The following is a 19,731-nucleotide window of genomic DNA, read 5'->3' as shown; positions in this document are numbered from 1 at the left end:
ACAAGTACCTACATTTTTAAAGTATTAAGAAAAAAAATAGCTACCTTAAACAAAAAATATCAAATTTGAAACTCAACAAAAATAATAGCAAAAAACAAAAAGAAAAATAAAATTATTTACACATTAAAAATATAAAAATTACAATTAATGTACGCTAAATTATTACGTTAGGGTTATAAACTTAGTTTTTCATTTATTAAATATTAATTAAAATGAAAACACTGAAACACTCCTCCCATTCATTGATAGTGTTATATTGTTCTTTACTCCAATAGTTTCGCAACAGTGTAAGGATAAAGTTTATATTTTATAATTTAATTTACTCGTCATCATTTTGCCACGGCTTATGAGAGCCTGGGGTCCGCTTGGCAACTAATCCTAGGAATTGGCGTGGGCACAGGTTTTTACGAAAGCGACTGCCACCTGACCTTCCAACCCAGAGGGTAAACTAGGCCTTATTGGGATTAGTCCGGTCTCCTCACGATGCTTCCCTTCAGCGAAAAGCGACTGGTAAATATCGAATGATATTTCGCATGTAAGTTCCGAAAAACTCATTGGCACGAGCCGGGGTTTGAACCCGCGAACTCCGGATTGCAAGTCGCACGCTCTTGCCGCTAGACCACCAGCGCTTCTTATAATTTAATTTAGTTGTTTTCACTGCAGGCCTTGAACACAGCATGGGCGGAGCATCTAAACTCAATCCGTCCCGCTCGCTCCAATGAGGATGACGATTTGAGAGCGCCGAAACGACCGCCTTCGCCCGATCCTCCTCTAACACCACTTCAGAGCGCCGTGCAGCGGATTTTGAGGATCAAAGATCGCTCCGAGAAAAGGTTAGCTTGAATTTTCTGTTTAGAAATTACACTTTAAACAGCATGGGCGGAGTATCTAAACTCAATCCGTCCCGCTCGCTCCAATGAGGATGACGATTTGCGAGCGCCGAGACGACCGCCTTCACCCGATGCTCCTCTAACACCACTTCAGAGCGCTGTGCAGCGGATTTTAAGGTTTAAAGACCGATCTGAAAAGAGGTTAGTATTAACTTAGAAATTACTTAGTTTAGTTAAATGCAGTGAATAATTATGAGAAATTAAAAGAAATCTTCAAATTTGCTTAAAAAGTGTATCATAGACATTGTTGTTGTTGTTGTTGTTGTTGTGTGTTGTTGTGTGGTTGTTGTTGTTGTTCGTTTTAAATGTTTTAACCTTATATGGAAATATTTTCTGGATTAAATAATTTCATTCACTTATTCATTCATTCATTCATTCAATGTGGTTAATAGTAGTAGTTAGTAGAGTACAAATTTTACCTAACTTAGTAACCTGTAGTCCAAGGTCTGTAAGAATTTTAGGCTCAGAGAATCCTGCCAAGGCAAGAAGTTATAACTTAACCAACCTTTATATAGAATTTTACCTATATATATATAGAATATAAAAAAAGCAACCTCTCGAAATCTTTAATTCTAAATTTGCCAGCCAAAAATCGACTTTGCTTAGCCGAATTAAGGTCGAATTTAGTTTAATAATATTTATGTTTACAGGGCGAAGGTACTTCAAATCACGTCGCCTGTGGGTGACGTCGACTTCGACCACCCGCGGCAGCTGTATATGCTAGTCGACAAGCATCTGGCCGACGTGGAGACCTTTGCCAGGTAACACAATATCAATAGTTGGAGTATCCTACATGTCTACCGTGTTACCTACAGGTACTTATGGGTACAATCACTTCGCCAGTGGGTGACGTCGACTTCGACCATCCGCGTCAGCTTTACCAGCCCAAATAGACCCAAACAGAAGTTGCTCAGTATAATCCCAAAACCTCAATGGCAACGTAAATGCACTTATTTTTTGGCCATCCTGTATAATGGTTACTAAAACACACCACACCACCACACCACAGTAGAAAAAGGCACGAAATTCAAATTTTCTATGGGTCCAACCCGCGCCTACATTTTTTCAATTTGCCTCCTTTTTCTATTGACATAGTCGCTGTGCCATAGTATTAGTGGTATTTGAACCTAAAATCAAAGATAGATATAACTCCGTAATAGATGGATACAGTCTAAGGAAAAAACGTGCCTCGAAAATCACGAAAATTTGATTCTCGATCAGATTACGCCACTAGTTTTGGCCTACACTCGTATAGAGGGCGTTGACTGTTTCGTTTGTTATTTATAATTTTAACGCATACCAGTGAAAGAACATGGGTCAAAATCATATAAAAATAATTAATGCAAATAAAAAAATCATTTACCCATATTTAAATACATTTTATCCATAGACCTAGCATTACATAGACCAGCTATACGCGTGCGCCCGTAAGGGATAGACATAGATGACGTCATAAACGTGGGGATACCATATTGGTAAAAATTACCCCAATATTTGATATCACGTTGGGGCGATTACCCTGGAGGCAAAGTTAGCTTGTTTGACGGTATTAAAAAATTGTTAAATAAAATGTCAATGGGCCGTTCTTTTTAGGCGTATAAACAATGAAATACCTCATATAATTCGCGCAGGTGGTACAAAACTAAACATGTTTAGTAAATAAAATGTATTATGGGTTTTAATTTAAAGAAATCACAAATCGCGATCACACCAATTAATGTACACCACATTTAATCTTCACAACATTTGTTTATTTATTTTTTGGAATTAGAAGTACGAAAAAACTTCCGAGGTCAAAATTACCCATAAAATTATTGTTTTGGAGTAATACAGGAGTAGAAAATTAAAAAAACGGCTATAGATCTTAACACACGTGTAATGTCTCTGTCTGACATGTCATGATTTTTAAATATTTATTTGATTATGTAGGTAATTGATAAATTTAATGTGGTAACACTGGTATCGTGCTTCCTTCTTTGTGGTTAAAAATAAAAAAATAAAAGGAGGGTACTTAAGAATAATGTAAAACGGCTGGGTTGGAACAGACAGAAAGAAGTTAATGGTGGACTGACGAGGTTGTGGTGGGATTGTGAAGTGTAGTTATAAGAAGGTATTACTGTTGATAGTGTTGATAAGTTAATGTTGGAGAAATAAATTATTATAGCAAAATAACTGGTGAGTTTCGTTTCATCTCAGAAGTGGTGCATCCCACGTAAAAGGAATAAAGAGCGACACTAACGGAGTTGACAGCAGTCGCCGTGGCCGAATCCAGGCGTGGAGTTGTCTATGGACGTATAATTATGATGAGGATGTTATTGATGACGATGATGACGATGGCGATGGCGATGATGATGATGATGATGATGATACCGATGATGATGATGATGATTATACCGATGATAATGATAATGATGATGATGATAACGATGATGATGGTGATGATGATGATGGTGATGACGATGATGACGAAGACGATGATGATGATGATGGTGGTGGTGATGATGATGACGAAGACGACGATGACGATGATGATGATGCTGATGATGATGATGATGACGAAGACGACGATGATTATGATGATGATGATGATGCTGATGATGATGACGATGGCGATGATGATGATGATGATGATTGTGATGACGACGACGACGATGATGATGATGATGGCGATGATGATTATGATGATATGGCGATGGCGATGCCGATGATGATGATGATGATGAGGTGATGATGATGATGATGGTGTTGATGATGGTGATGATGACGATGATGATGATGATGATGATGGTGATGATGACGATGCTGATGATGATGATAGTGATGACGATGGCGATGACGATGATGATGATAAGGTGATGATGATGGTAGTGACGATGATGACGACGATGATGATGATGATGATGATGGTGATGATGACGATGATGATGATGATGATGATGACGACGGTGACGGTTTGGATTTGGATACAGATTCGGATTTGGATATGGATTCGGGTGAATTCGGATTAGAATATGGATTTAGATTCGGATTTGGATTTGGATTTGGATTTGGATTTGGATATGGATTTGGATATGGATTCGGATATGGATCCGGAATATTTTGGGAGTTGGGAGGCTTGATTCTAATGAAATTTTGTCTAAATGCAGGTTTTAAGTACAATGGTTACAGAAGATGAAGGCGGCTCACCGCCAGGCACGCCCCCTAAGCGGCGATGGTCAAGAAGGAAGGCCAAGCGGAGACGGAGTCGATCTTCTTTGCCGAGCTCATCAGACGACCACGCACAAAGGAAGCAGCGTAAGAGTAAGCGAAGGAGAAGTCCAGTCCAGCAACGCAAGAATTATAGTAGGTTGTCAACGGAAAAGGTGCTGGATATGTTCCTAACTTGGAAAACAGAGAATAGCATACTACCTAGCCTAGGTAATAGTAACATGAATAATGTGGTCCCGGAATTCAATCCTTCTAACAGGACCCAAACCATTGACTGCTGGCTAAGAAAAGTCAATGAATGTTCACAAATATATAAATGGGATGAGAGGCAAGTTATTCACTTCTCACTTCAGAAACTCGCTGGCTTAGCAAGAAAATGGTTTGAGGCCCTGCCCACAGTAGTTTACAGTTGGGAAGAGTGGCAATGTAAATTGAAAAAAAAGGCTTCCCAAGTGAAGAAAACTATGGGAGGCTTTTAGAAGAGATGATAGGCCGGACTTCTCGTAATGATGAAAATCTGAGGGAATACTTTTATGATAAGCTTAGTCTGCTTACTCGTTGTGAGATCCAAGGTAAAAAGGCAGTGGAATGCATTATTTATGGAGTCACAGATAAATCAATTCGAAATGGTGCTCAAGCGTTAAACTGCTTGGAACCCGAAGACTTACTTAATTACTTAAGTTCACAAAGGACACAACCATTTAATCAACCATCCACTAGTAAAATTCGAGTCGATAATAATACAGAAAAGGATAATACAACGAGTAATGCTAAATCTGGTATATTTTCTAGCACGATCACATGTTTTAATTGTCATTCTCAAGGTCATCCCTACTTTAAGTGTACAAAGCCGCAAATAAGGTGCAGGCGTTGCAACAGGGTGGGGCATGATCTTGATAATTGTAAGCTTGATCCATTGAATGTAAATGATTACATAAAGCGAGCCGATAGTACAGGTGAAAAGAAAATTTAAAAATCAATGTTACAAACCAAATTTTTATGTAACGATCAGAGCTTTGCAGCATAGGTTGATTTTTGTAGCGAAATAACGATAATGAGAAAAAGTAACGCAGGAAATTTAGGACTGGCAAAGAGTTTTGATAATGTACCGGTAATAAACGGATTCGGCCCAAATGCAGTAGTGCCTAATTATAAAGTCGCGAGTTAGTTTAAAGGTTGATGAAATCAAGGCATCGGTTAAGGTTTCAGTCGTAGATGATGAATGGATGAATACCCCTTTGATAGTTGGGCTATCTTTGACGGAACTGCTGGGTCTCACCGCTCTTAAGGACCATACAAGTCTGGCCTTCTAATATTATATATTAATATTAATATTGCTCCTAAAGAAAATCCCATTCATAATGACAACGAGACCTTGCAGTGGCTTGTTAGAGCTAATGGCCAGGCAGAGATATTTAACCAAACGAGCCGTTAGTTCGCTAGCTGCACAGGACTCTTTTGGCCATGAGCGTGACTGGGACAAGTGCCTAGGAAAAAATCAATGGGACATTATTAAAAATACAATTAATGTATCCACACGAAAACCCAATCTGAAGCAATGTTTGGATTGAAAATGCGCGATAGTTTGACAAATAAACTTGATATACAAAACAACGTTAATAGCTCAGCGTCAATATTATTATTTACTTATTTTAAAAATTTAATTCGGGCAACAAGACCCATATTACATATACCTTACAGACTAACATACATATAGATTTCATAAACTTAAAAACTAAACACTATGTTGGCGACAGAACGGCGTGGCTCCGTTGAATCGTCATATTGACAAAGAACAAACAAAAATGAAATTGAGATGATAAAAATAAGATACGTGCTACTTATACCGTAGGGGATTAAGTAAACATTTAGCAAAATAATTTTGAAAACAACGGAAAAAGTACAATTGTTATCCAAATATAAAGGCCCTTAAAAAAATAACAGAAATACTTGGAAACGATCGATATAGGATAGCAGATGTTCCAGGGTTTAGCATAAAAGGTAAACTCTATACGACCATCACAGCAATGGACACGATTAAACCATGGATACATATCGATACTCTTGAATTACACGACAGTGATGAAAGCCAAGATAACGATAGTAGCGATAGTAACTAACAATTATTATTATTAATCTCCATACAAGGCTCTTAATCGTAAATTTGATTAAAAAAATAGTGTTATAAATGTATAAAATATATAAAAATATGACTGTTGAATATATCGAGAAATATAATTAAAATTGTGTTTTCATGACTAATTGTAAGTTATTATATATATAGTATATAGGTAGTGTTCCTTAAGAACAGAAATGTTTTTGTATTTTTTTTTTCTGGTACAATGTTAATTCAGAGCAGTGTCATGATTTTTGATTAAGAACGATATCGTGCGCCAGGAGGCAGCACGGTGCCGGATGGCCGAGTGTCATGATTTTTAAATATTTATTTGATTATGTAGGTAATTGATAAATTTAATGTGGTAACACTGGTATCGTGCTTCCTTCTTTGTGGTTAAAAATAAAAAAATAAAAGGAGGGTACTTAAGAATAATGTAAAACGGCTGGGTTGGAACAGACAGAAAGAAGTTAATGGTGGACTGACGAGGTTGTGGTGGGATTGTGAAGTGTAGTTATAAGAAGGTATTACTGTTGATAGTGTTGATAAGTTAATGTTGGAGAAATAAATTATTATAGCAAAATAACTGGTGAGTTTCGTTTCAGACACATACAAGCTAGGAATAAAAAAGTAAAAAAGCTCCTGCGAGTTTAGCATGGCAAATACATCTAAAAGATTTCTTGCTTAGATTTAAACATGCCCCCGGGGTTGAAAGAAGCCTTTCAAGCAGAATCGGTAGCCACAGGAAGAGGACAAATCTTGCTGAAAGCGCGTCGAACGACTCCTCCAGCTGTCTTCACGTCAGCCACTCGTGATATACCATCCTGTCCAGAGTGAATGGCTACAATGCGTCCCAGTCTCCATTTCAACGGAGGAAGATTGTCCTCCTTCAGCACAACGAGGGTATTATTTTTAAGGGAATCGTGGTTGAGTCTCCACTTGACACGCTGTTGCAGTTCTGGGACGTACTCTTTAGTCCACCGAGCCCAGAAATGTTGACGGAGCTGTTCGATTCGGTGGAATCGTGTCAGATGCTGGTAAGTGTGGTCCCGCAGATCCTGCACCGGCAATGAGGTGAGTGAGCGTCCGACAAGAAAATGTCCAGGGGTGAGCGCTGAGAGATCGTCCGGGTGTGATGACAGAGGCGTGAGTGGCCGAGAATTCAACAGGGCTTCAATATTGATGAGTGTAGAGTTAAGCTGTTCATAGGTTAAGTTACAATTTCCCAACACTCGATGCAAATGAAATTTAACTGATTTGACACCCGCCTCCCAAAGACCCCCGAAGTGAGGTGCATAAGCAGGCAGAAAATGAAATCTAGTGTTTTTACTAGCCAACGTCTCAGCCAAAGAGTTGCAGTTTTCCTTCAGAAACTTTGTAATTTCATTATAGGCTCCGACAAATGCAGTGCCGTTATCGGAGTAAATGTTGTCTGGCTGTCCCCGGCGAGACATAAAGCGAGACAGTGCCAGCAAGTAAGTTTTACTAGTTAAATCTCCCACCAATTCTAAATGTATCGCCTTGGTTGTGAAGCATATAAAAATAGCAACATAAACTTTAACTAGTGCGCAACCACGACCTTGACGGCTGGCTGCCATGAGTGGACCTGCGTAGTCCACGCCCACATTCCTAAACGGGTAGCCTCCAGGTGACAACCGAGAATTTGGCAAATTCCCCATCAGTGGAGCAATTACTTGTCCTTTCATAATTTTACAACGCACACACTGATGGTAGCAAGCCTTTGCCAAATTACGACCTCCTATGGGCCAATAGGTTTCCTTAATTGTTGCTAACAACAGCTGAGGCGGTGCATGGAGAAGCCTTTTATGTTCCTTATTAAATAATAATTTTGTGAATCGATGTGTGGACTGTAAAATAATGGGATGTTTTTTCTCGTACGGAAATTCTGAATTGGAAAGACGGCCTCCCACACGCATTAAGTTGTCGTTGTCTAGGAATGGGTTGAATTTTAAGAGCTTACTCTTTTTTGGCAAATTTTGTTTTTTGGCTAATATATCATATTCTGAAAATGATTCGCTCTGACTGAATTTGGTAATCACCTTTAATGAATCATCTAATTCGTCATGATTGAGGTACGTGGACGACGTCGACGCTTCATTTTTTCGGCATTTTTTAATGAAGCGAAGAGCGTAAGCAATAGCACGAATGAGCCGCGAGAGATTCGAGAAACGATTGAAATCTATTAATGGCTCATGAGTTATGTTAACGTGCAATGAAACCTCAACGCGGGTTTCAGGCAGCTCATCGCATTGCTTTGTGATAGGATTAAAGGGCCACTGAGCCACGTCTTGCTGCAAGAAACTGGGACCCGACCACCACAAATCTAACGAGTCTATAACGTTTGCATGCACTCCACGGGAAATTAAGTCCGCTGGGTTTTGGTCTGTTGGAACATGCCTCCAAGTACAACTGCCGGTGATTTCTAAAATGTCCGACACTCGGTTCCGCACAAAGGGTTGCAACCTACTCGGCATCATCTTAAGCCAACCTAACACTATAGTCGAGTCGGTCCAGAATGTCGTGCTTCTGACCTGAGCTCTAAGTGAAGTCATGACCTTGTCATACAGATGAGCACTAACGAGAGCGCCACACAATTCAAGTTTAGGTATAGTCGTCGGTTTAATTGGACTGACTCGACTTTTTGCGATCAATAACCTAACGAACACCTGACCTTCTTTGTCTACACTACGTACGTACACACAAGCGCCGTACGCGCGTTCAGATGCGTCTGAGAAAATGTGTAGATCAAAGGCTATGTGTGAGTTGCAAATAACATGACGAGGGACTCTAATATCATTCAGTGTCGGCAATCCATCCAAGAGTTCTACCCATTGTTTGGTAATCTCTGGAGACAGTTCTTCTTCCCACGTAATCTTTTGAAGCCACAACCGCTGCAGTAGCATCTTCATGGTGATTACGACCGGAGACAAAAGTCCTAACGGATCGAAGATCTGAGCAATCACTGAGAGCATGTCGCGCTTGGTATTTCCTTTGGGAACTAGTTTTCCTATTGGAAAATACAGCTCATCAGACTCAGGATGCCAGCCTAAGCCTAACGTTTTGCTGGCCTCATTTGATCCTATATTCAAATCCACAGAGGATTGAGAGGGTTCACATAGAAGGCGAGGCTCGTTTGACTTCCACTTACGCAGGTTCATTCCTGCTGAAGAAAGTGCTTGATTCACTTTATGGCGAATCTCTTCCACTGCCGTAAGCTCATCTCCTCCTGTCAGCAGGTCGTCTACATAAAAATCGTGAACGATGACTTCTTTGACTTTCTCATCGTCACAATCCAAACCTATTTGTTTGAGACACCTGGTGGCTAGGAAGGGAGCACTGGCTGTCCCATAGGAGACAGTATTGAGCTCGTGCACTAATAGTGGCTTGGTCTCAGAGCTGCGCCAAAGAATTTTGTGAAGGTGGCGGTCGTCAGGGTGCACCCATATCTGACGGTACATTTTCTCCACGTCCGAAGAAATGATGTACCGGTGCTGCCTAAATCTAATAAGAATAGACAGAAGGTCGTCTTGCACAGTGGGTCCGACCATCTGGATGTCATTCAGACTAACACCTGAGGTAGACGGGCTGCTAGCGTTATACACAACACGGAGTTTCGTCGTGGAGCTATTGTCACGCAAAATTCCAAAGTGGGGTATTATATAACCCTTTTCTTCCCCTGAGATCTGCCTACCATGCGACATGTGACCCAAACTTTCATACTCTGCCATGAAATCAGTATATAAACCTTTAAAAGAGTGCTTGGTTTTAATTCTGCGTTCCAATGATAGCATGCAATGCTTTGCGCGTTGAAATGAGTCGCCTAGGACACTTTCGCTTTGTTTTAAAGGAAGCCTGACACAGAATCGTCCGTCGGCTAGCCGCGTAGTATTTTCAACGAAATGTTCTTCGCACATTTTCTCCTCAGGTGAATAATGAGACGACTTATGGCTAACTTCTTCGAGCTGCCAAAACCGCGTTAATTGGGTTTGGATGTCGTCGTTACATTTTAAATCATTATTACCTCTGTGCGAGAGACCAGAAGCAAAAAAACACTGCATACTGGAAGGCAGATGGTCGGTAATTGCCCGACCAGCAACCAAAAAGCCAAAGCGAGTTTCACAGAGCATCGGAAGCTCTAGACCTAGTCTGATGATCTGAGGCTGTGTAGGAAACGAGTCCCAAAACACTTCAGATCCTAAGATTATGTCGACAGGTGCAGGTTTATAAAAGTTTGGATCAGCCAAACAAATGTCGCTTGGGATATTAAGATCCCTCAAATCAATTTGACGACATGGGACGTCATCAGTAAGGGATGGCAGAACGTAACAGTTTACTGTTACTGAATATGTGTCATTTAAAGATTTAATAGGAAGTAGACACATTTCTCCTATTTTAGAAGTCTGTTTATTTATACCAAGAACAGACGTATTAATTTGATTCGTTGGTAAGTTTAATTTCTCACAGAAACCCTGAGATATTAGGCATGCAAAACTACCATTGTCTAACATGGCGCGAGCGACATACTCTTTATTGTTGCTGTCGTAAACCTTTACTAATGCAGTTGCGAGCATACCATGTTTCCCTTGTGCCATTTGAGCCGATAATGTCTGTACAGGAGCGAGCGAGGAATCATATGAAACATTTCCTAAGCCAGAATGAGATGCGACGGGCGCGGCAGGTGATAATTGATTAACAGGAAAAATCGATTTATTATTTTTAGTTAAATTATCCTCCTCGCCGCGGCCGGACGCGCAGTCACCGCTCGATCTAGATTTGCAATCTGTAACATGAACTAACGTGCTATGTTTTCGCTTACATAATTTGCATCCCGGCTTTTTGCAATGATTAGCGTAGTGACCACCGCGTAAACAATTATAGCATACCTTTAAACTCGGTAGCAATTCCAATCGCGCAGCGTTACTTAGGGCGAGAAACTGTAAACAACTAGGTAAATAATGTTCACCGTTGCATTTAGGGCACTTAGCGACAGTGTTCTGTTTTGTATCTTGTACGGACAGGGTTTTAAGTTTCGGAGTGTTTTTGTGAGAAGTGTTACCACGACCGGCAGTGTTATTTGTGGACAGTTCCAACGTTTCTAATAAATCGGAACGATTTCGCATGAATGTTAAAAAGGCTTCCAGAGTAATTGGCTTATCTTTATCTAAGCGACCTTTGTATTCTTCCCATTCCCGGTACGACTTAGCGTCTAACCTATGTGACACAATGTAAATAAGCAACGTATCCCATTGTTTTACTGGTTCGCCGAGCGATTCCAAGGCAAGCAAGTTTTTGTTCAATTGGTCGATCATACGTTTTAACGCAAATGAAGACTCCTTGGTAATTGTTTCGATATTAAAGATTGCTGAAACATGATTTTGTAGCAATAAACGCTTGTTATCGAAACGATCACACAGGAGTTTCCATGCAGTTTGATAATTTTTAGAACAAAATTCGACCGATTTAACAACCACTGCTGCCGACCCCTCCAATGACGATCTCAAATAGTGAAACTTATTTATTTCGTCAATTTCGTCATTTGAATGAATCAGGCTTAGGAATGTGTCGTGGAACTCGAGCCAATTTTCATAAGAGCCTGAAAATTTAGGCAACTGTATGACGGGAAGTTTAACTAGCTTATGATTGCTAGCACTAGAAATACTTGCACGTTCGCTACCCAGTTCTTCTTGCTTTTTATGAAATGAATTTAAAATATCTTGTGCTTTAGCAATTGCACTAAAGTACTGGGTTTCGAACTCAGTCCGCTCAGGTAACTGAATGTCAATGCTTGCCGACAAACATTCTAAGTCTAACTGCACTGCATCGTACTCACTAAATACATTTTCCATTCTACTGATTCGTAACTGCAACTCATTGGCGGCTACTGAGGTAAGTGAAGAACTTTCCAAAGAATTCACGTAGTTTGAGAAGTTAGTTAGCCGGCCCTTGTAACTGCCACGTTTTTTGATTAAATCCTTTTCTTCGGACATTTTGAGAGGCGTGTGTTGTCAACTGAAATGTTATACAATGCTAGATTAACTTAAATGTATAAGAAATGTATGATAGTACAGTTGATGCCTAAGTTAACAGTTTATTTAAGTGTATATTTATTTTATTTACTTAGTTTAAGTTTTAACACCAATAATTGTATCTAAATTTAATGTTTCATAACGATTATTTAATTAGATGGTGGTGAAAACTAACCTATTGTTTTATTTAACACCTACCTATGTCTAATCGTCCAGTTAAATAATGATTAACTAAATTCACAGTTCGTAGATTTATTAGTTAATTAAAAGCCTAGGCAAATATCAGTGAATAACTAATACAAATTAACTAATTACGAAATAAAATTAAAGTGAAATAGTAATCTGACGCGACAAAGGTTAACCTAACTGTTAGGTACATGTGGTTAAGTTAAACAATTAAAATGATACTAACCGTATTAAATCGTATAATTACTACCTGTATGACGAGTGATGGGTGAAAATTAAGAATACTGAAGGCTTAACTCTGTCTTCAAGTCCAGTAATCCCACATGAACACGATCTCAGAATTCTCCTTTCCCAAGTCAGCTTGATCTCTTGCTCTTGTCGGACGAATTTCTTAATTTATTCACTTGTCAGCTCCTTATATTATATAATCTGGATTATTGGCTGTAATGTTCAATCCGGTTCGCTCCAGGACCATGTTTTGGAGTAATACAGGAGTAGAAAATTAAAAAAACGGCTATAGATCTTAACACACGTGTAATGTCTCTGTCTGACACATACAAGCTAGGAATAAAAAAGTAAAAAAGCGCCTGCGAGTTTAGCATGGCAAATACATCTAAAAGATTTCTTGCTTAGATTTAAACAATTATGATATTTTCATCTGGTATCCCTAACATGATTGTTATGCAGCTAAATTAAGAAGAAGTTTAAAAATGGCTGACCTCAGACTACTACCTACCTACGTAATTTGGGCGGATAATTTTACAAATAATGTTTTTTAATTTGCGTAAATAATTGTGATATTTTTATTGAAATCGTTTGATTCTACATTGCTTTGAGTGTAACGTAATTTTACGATGTTATTCTCACATATTGCGTTAAGAGGAAGGTGTAAAATACCGTACTTACGTGTGAAAGGTTATGATCTCATATTTTTGCTCAGAGCGGCTATTACAGCCGATTACAAAACAATTCATCAGTATTTTATCAAAGTTCAAGCATTCAAAACGCTAACCATCACTATATTTCATAAGAGAAAGCACAATTTCATACAAATCAACGATAATTAAACAAGCAACGAACAAACATGACATGTCACGTACTTATTTGTTTGCCACAACCTCGGTTGTGGCAGCGGTGGAAAAGTGAAACTATGACAAGGACAAACAATAACAGCGCTTTCTCTGCTACTCCTACTGAAAGATACATAAGACTATCCCGTTCGGTCATTTTCCCCCACCCCTCATGACCGATCCAGTTATACTAGATTCATGATTTTATCGTATTTTTATGAATATTTATTTTTAGTTTTAAAGTGTGTCGACAGATGGCAGTGAATTTACTGGGGTTACAAAATTTACTATGACAGTACCGCTCTAGTATAAGTTACTCTATGCTAAAATGTTTATAATTAATAGAATCCCAAACGTTGCAATTCGTCTGTCAGGCACAGGCATATAGTGTAGGAAATATCGGGAAAATTAAATTATGCATCTGCGCTATTTTCGTCTTTTAGAGAACTAATAAACCTCATATTGTTCCAGACAATGGTCTTCAGACGTGAACAGAGTCGCAACATTGGACACAAAGTTATGGCCGCTAGTTTGTACCCTACGTTACCGAAAAAAACTACCTTCTTTGCGCAAGACGTGCCCTAACAATTGCGGGGTCGTCGTGATAGACCTAAAGGTAACGAGTTTTCACTACAATACAATACAATACAATACAATACAATACAATACAATACAATACAATACAATACAATACAATACAATACAATACAAGCGTCACCTGTCCTGTTGTCTGTCTGTGGGTCTGTAATCAAATCTTGCAAGTTAAATTAGATCCACCTTCCGGTTTCCGATGAAGCTAAAAATTTGCATACATATGTAAGTCGGGTGACAATGCAGTATTATGGTACCATTGAGCTGATCTGGGAACTCTTTGATAAAACAACGCAACCTAATTGTGTTTGGGGTTTTTAAAATTGTCTTGTTTTTGCCAAAAATGTATTTCTCTCTGTCAGCCATTTTGTGTGGGTTCCAGACAGTTGTCTACAGAGCAGCGATGTTGCGGATGCCGATTTTTTGACATCCGCGGACGCGAATGCGGATTTTTAAAGGCTCACATCCGCGGATGCGGATGCGGATGTCGAGATTAGGCACATAAAAAACGTCAAATATTACACTTTAGTAATAATAAAAAAAGAAACTTGGTATTTAAACAAAAATATAGGTGCCGCACAATCGCATTACTATACTAAAGTCCAAATAAAACAAACTTTTCAATTCTTGTCGCTGTCCGTCATAGGCTAAAGTGCTCGATCGACGAATCACAAAAACGAAACGAGATTCCTATTGGCTAATGACGAAATTACCTAGCACTTATGCCGCAGCTAAGACGTTCCTGTACCTACCTGTTCCACATCCGCATCCGCATTAAGCTCCGCATTGATTTTATGCGGATGCGGATGTTAAAAATAATGCGGAAGTTCCGCGGTTGCGGATGCGGATGCGAATATTCGCAACATCCCTGCTACAGAGTTATTTAGCGGTAAAGCAAAGCAATAGACTGAAGTAATTTCTAAGGGATTCTTCATTTGTTTCAGGAATATTGTGAGTGGCCCATTTCTGAAAACGCCACTCGCGGACTGGCGGAAAACAGGTGATGTACCTAACTGTTTTATCCCTGAATCAATCCACTGGGTGTTTTATGAACGTTTAACTCGTACTCTTTTAAATTAATTTGTGGGTAATTTTCAACACCTATGGGATCTACTTCAAAAACGCGAATTATATTGTGTGTTTATATTTAGCATAGACATAGTATATACAAGTAGTTATAGACGCGCCACCGAGCGACCGAGGGTAAGATAAAGAATATTCATATTAAAAAAAATCTCTTTCACTCTTATAAATTTCGGTATTTCGCCATCGCCTCCTACCTATGATGCCACCCGGTCGGTGATAAGGACAAAGCATGGTACTATTTTCTCTTTCCTCTTATAAGAATCGCAATAAGACTATCTTTCTCTATCAAAGAGTGTCAGGCCCTTGATATTTAGTGATTTCGGTTATGGTTATGGTTAAACGCTCAAAAAACACTTTGTTTGAACATGTATTAGCATATAGGCAGTATTAAATGAACCTTATTCATATGGCATTATGATACAGGTCGAGTGCAAAAACAGCGCTGCGTGAGTTGCTACGTGCACGACCCAATGACGCCAAGACTGTTGCCGCGTTAAACACCATTGCCAGGTACCAGTATGCAGTACCTTTCACTTAACCCTTTACCACATACGAAGCCATATGTGGCGGATATGATATTCAACTCTATTGACAGATATTAAAGTTCAAATTTAAACAAATATTTTTTATTACAGGTAAGGGGTTGTCTCTTAATTTGAGGACGGGTGAATGCAACGAATTAGTAGTAAATTTTTTTGTTAAATGCAACAACTAATTTCTTTTTTTACCCATTTGTGTTAACCTTTCGATCTAAACGTTTCATAAATGTGGTCGTGGCTGGTATTCAACGGGGCTAAGCCTCTACAGTACGATACCGATACACAGCTCAAACTTTGCAATGAAAGTTTCTAAAATAGTTTTGAATATTTGTTCTCAATCAAATGGTACCACTTTGTCGCTTAATATAAAGACGAAATTTGCCTGTATCTTTAAAAAAATAATCTGTCAGAGAATCTTTATGGCAAGCGAAAATGTGGTTGACCTTTTGATTGAGAACGTCACATTTAGTAAACACTTTTGTAACTTTCCTCTGTTCAGACGCATCAGCACCCTCGAGACAGCCGTGAACGTGGCGCAGCGCGTGTGGGCGTGCGCGGGCGCCGTCGCCGACTGCTGCGCGGCGCGCGAGGCTCTCACGGCCGTATTAGAACTGCTGGCCGATGTAAATTTGTAATTTTTAGAGTTCCTTATCCAAAGGGACCCTATTACTAAGACTTCGCTGTCTGTCTGTCCGTCTGTCCGTCCGTCTGTCCGTCACCAGGCTGTATCTCATGAACCATGATAGCTAGACAGTTGAAATTTTCACAGATAATGTATTTCTGTTGCCGCTATAACAACAAATACTAAAAAGTGAGTTCAAGTCTCACCCAAGACAGTAATTTTTCCACTTTTAAATTTATTCTAAGCTAAATACTAAAAAGTACGTAACCCTCGGTGCGCGAGTCCGACTCGCACTTGGTCGGTTTTCTACAAAAACGTACATATCATATCTTTTTGCCGTCCGGAGGCCTATTAAAAGGTCTCCCATTCCATTGTGTTTTGAATTTCTATTTTGACAAATCAAAATTGTGTTGTCTTGGATAATACGGAAGCTTCTGTGTCTTGGAAGGCTAATCCATTTAATATTATAAATGCGAAAGCGTGTCTGTCTGTTAACTCTTCACGCTTAAAACGTTGAACCGATTTAGTTGAAATTTTGCTATAGAGATAGTTTGAGTCGCGGTGAAGGACATAGGGTAGTTTTTATCCCAGAAGTCCTTTAAGGGGAGTTTGTATGGGGAATCGATAAAATGCAGATTGGAAAAAAAATATTAACTCCACGCAGACGAAGTCCCGGGCAAAGCTAGTATCTACTAACCCGTAGTTCCGAGTGAGCTTTGCTCAGTTTCCAATCAATCAAAGTCAATTTTGTTACTCCAGAGATGGATCTGTTCGGACCCGGGCGCACTAACGGCGTTAGTCCCACAATGGTGCGCGCACGCCGCGTCGCCCGCGCAGCAGGCGCTGTGTCGCGCGGTGCTGAGCCGGGCGGGCGCGGGGGCGGGGGCGGGCGCGGGGGCGGGCGGGCACACGCTGTACGCGGCGCTGCTGCGGGCGCTGTGCGGCGCGCGCCCGTGCGAGCCGCAACGGGCGTTCAGCTACCTGTCCAAGGTGCACTATAAACTACAATAATTTATCGTTTCATTCTGCTCACTATATAGGTATTATAAAGGAGAAATGTTAATGGTATATCGGGCGGCAAATTAACTTAAGGGGCCCACTGACTATCAGTCCGCCGGACGATATCGGCCTGTCTGTTGTTCGGAACTGTCAAATTTTTGTTCTAACTGACAGGCCGATATCGTCCGGCGGACTGATAGTGGGTCTCTTTATGGAAGCGTCATCTAAAAGTTATGGATTTGTGCTTATTTTAAATATTCGACGCAAAGCATTTGGAACCAGAACTAGACTTACTAATAAAAACTTTTGTACAGTACGCCGTTTGTACAGTATCTAATTCTCCCTGAATTACTCAAAGGCTAACTGGAAGAGATCCCTTAAAGGGATAAGTTCGCCTTTGTACTAATTACATACACATATGAACTTTTTAAATAGCACTGACAGTTTCATGCAACTTTACGACGTATTGTTGAATACGTAGTCTCTCATTACGATAAATCCATAATAATGTAATTTTTTACAGTTCGACTTGACACGATCAGTAGACGAGTCAGCGCGCAGCGAGATGTTGGAAGCGGTGATGGATGCTGCGCAGCGCTGGGGCCGCGATCCCGACCCTGACTTACACGTACTTCTAGAGGTTAGTGATACAAGCGTTATATTTTATCTTAGTTTCTATGGGACCTACTGTGCAGCTCAAAGACCTCGATACGGCAAAAAAACTGAGATTTCAATTGGTGCCTTGACCAGGATTTTATAAAAATACTGAAAATATGATTACATTTTAGTATTATTTTGTAAGATGTCCGAGTGCCCGACATACATAAGTGTGTGCGTGTAATCTTTACCCGCGATTGAAGTAAAACTTCTTTGACGATGACGTTTATCGCTATGTTGGCACTTTGACGTGTGTCCTATTGTGCGTGTGTCACTACTGAGCTTTACTTCCGTCAGAAAAAAATCTGAGTTACCCTCTAGTCGCGCCTAAAGAAGTTTTACTTAAAAAACTTACATTTCAATTGGTGCCTTGACCAGGATTTTGTGAAAATATGATTTCGATTTTTAATTTGCTACTTGCGAAATATAATTTTTAGATATATTGTTTAAACATTAAGGATTGCAAAAAGTCCAAATTTGTGTAGCAATGTAGGTTTATATTTAGATTTCGTCAAGTGGACGAAAACTAGCGCAATGACCCTATGTATAAGAGTGAACCACTGTTATTTCAGTTAATCGGCGTCCACATTATAAACCTCACAACGGCAGTACAGCTCCCTACAGTGGCCCTAAACGCGGCACGCGCGGCCGCAGCGGGTCGTTTGCCACCTATGAGCTTAGGGCACGTTGCGCGAGCCACCTCCGGGGCTAAACACGTGCCTTTTGACAAGGTAAGCGTCTTTCATTTGTACATCCTATTTTATTTTTCAACACACTTGCTCAAAACGACGTTTTTATTCCACCGATTTTTGGTTCATAATCCTAGATATTAAACACGCGTGCTTTTTCAGTATATTATAACACTCGTGCTTTTTCATTATATTATCCGACTGAGTTAAGAAGTTAACTGATTGCTAATAATATACATGGAAACGGAGCCTTCTTTAATTGTTCGGACTGGCGGCGCCTGCCGCGGCCCGGCCGGGGCGAGGGGCGGCCGGCAGTATGACAGATGCAACACACAATACTAACTGTTTTAACAATTCAAATTTTATTAATATGAAAGTTTCTTTTTTTTCCTCGCGTGTGTTGAAAAACGTCGTATGAAACACGTGTGCATTGGTCATTACACACATCGGCTTTCTTATAGCGCGCTCGCTTACAGCTCGCGCGCACAATACCGCCTCGTATGTAGTGACTAACTTAGCACACTTGTATCACAATGTATGTACTATATCATTACCAACCGTACAAATACAATGGTTGGTAACTCATATCTGCATCTTTGATGATCGGTGTGCTGTGCTTTACCAGTAGAATATTTAAGAGGTCGTGTAAACAATAAAGGACACGATGAAAATATTCACCGGGTTAGACTGAACTTTAGAAACCTAGTTTACCAACATTATAAGTTAGTTTTTAAAACTTTGTTGATATGTTTGTAACATATTAGCAAAGTTTGAAAAACATCTTAAACGCTCTAGCGTTTGGGCCGTTATTTCAGAAACCTGAATTCTGCTTTAATAAAAAAAACATGTAAACTCTAAATTTTATATTAAAGGAAAAAATTAAAAAGTTACACTTCCTCCCGCCGTTTACTGCCGGAAGTGTAACTTTTCCATTTTTTCCTTTAATATAAAATTTGGAGTATCGCTCGCAGACGTATCTGCATGTTAAAAAAATTGAATTACATATTCTGTTACTTTTCATACGATTACAAA

At 39.7% G+C, this 19,731-nt stretch overlaps 2 protein-coding genes across 2 annotated transcripts in view; one reads left to right on the top strand and one right to left on the bottom strand.

Moving 5' to 3' along the window:
• LOC134755369 (lipid storage droplets surface-binding protein 2) overlaps positions 1-19,731 on the bottom strand; it is a 122,828-nt gene that overhangs the window by 48,114 nt on the left and 54,983 nt on the right. The gene's annotated exons all lie outside the window — the stretch shown is intronic.
• LOC134749224 (uncharacterized) overlaps positions 1-19,731 on the top strand; it is a 65,991-nt gene that overhangs the window by 29,124 nt on the left and 17,136 nt on the right. Inside the window, exons 26-35 of the mRNA XM_063684115.1 lie at positions 664-833; positions 876-1,031; positions 1,541-1,651; positions 13,988-14,132; positions 15,052-15,107; positions 15,617-15,703; positions 16,232-16,355; positions 17,114-17,344; positions 17,877-17,993; positions 18,583-18,741. Coding sequence (XP_063540185.1) covers positions 664-833; positions 876-1,031; positions 1,541-1,651; positions 13,988-14,132; positions 15,052-15,107; positions 15,617-15,703; positions 16,232-16,355; positions 17,114-17,344; positions 17,877-17,993; positions 18,583-18,741 — 1,356 coding nt within the window. The remainder of the gene's footprint in view (positions 1-663; positions 834-875; positions 1,032-1,540; positions 1,652-13,987; positions 14,133-15,051; positions 15,108-15,616; positions 15,704-16,231; positions 16,356-17,113; positions 17,345-17,876; positions 17,994-18,582; positions 18,742-19,731) is intronic.

Source organism: Cydia strobilella, chromosome 2 (genome assembly GCF_947568885.1).
Source record: "Cydia strobilella chromosome 2, ilCydStro3.1, whole genome shotgun sequence".
Taxonomy (NCBI): Eukaryota; Metazoa; Arthropoda; class Insecta; order Lepidoptera; family Tortricidae; genus Cydia; species Cydia strobilella.
This window is presented reverse-complemented; position numbering and strand designations above follow the sequence as displayed.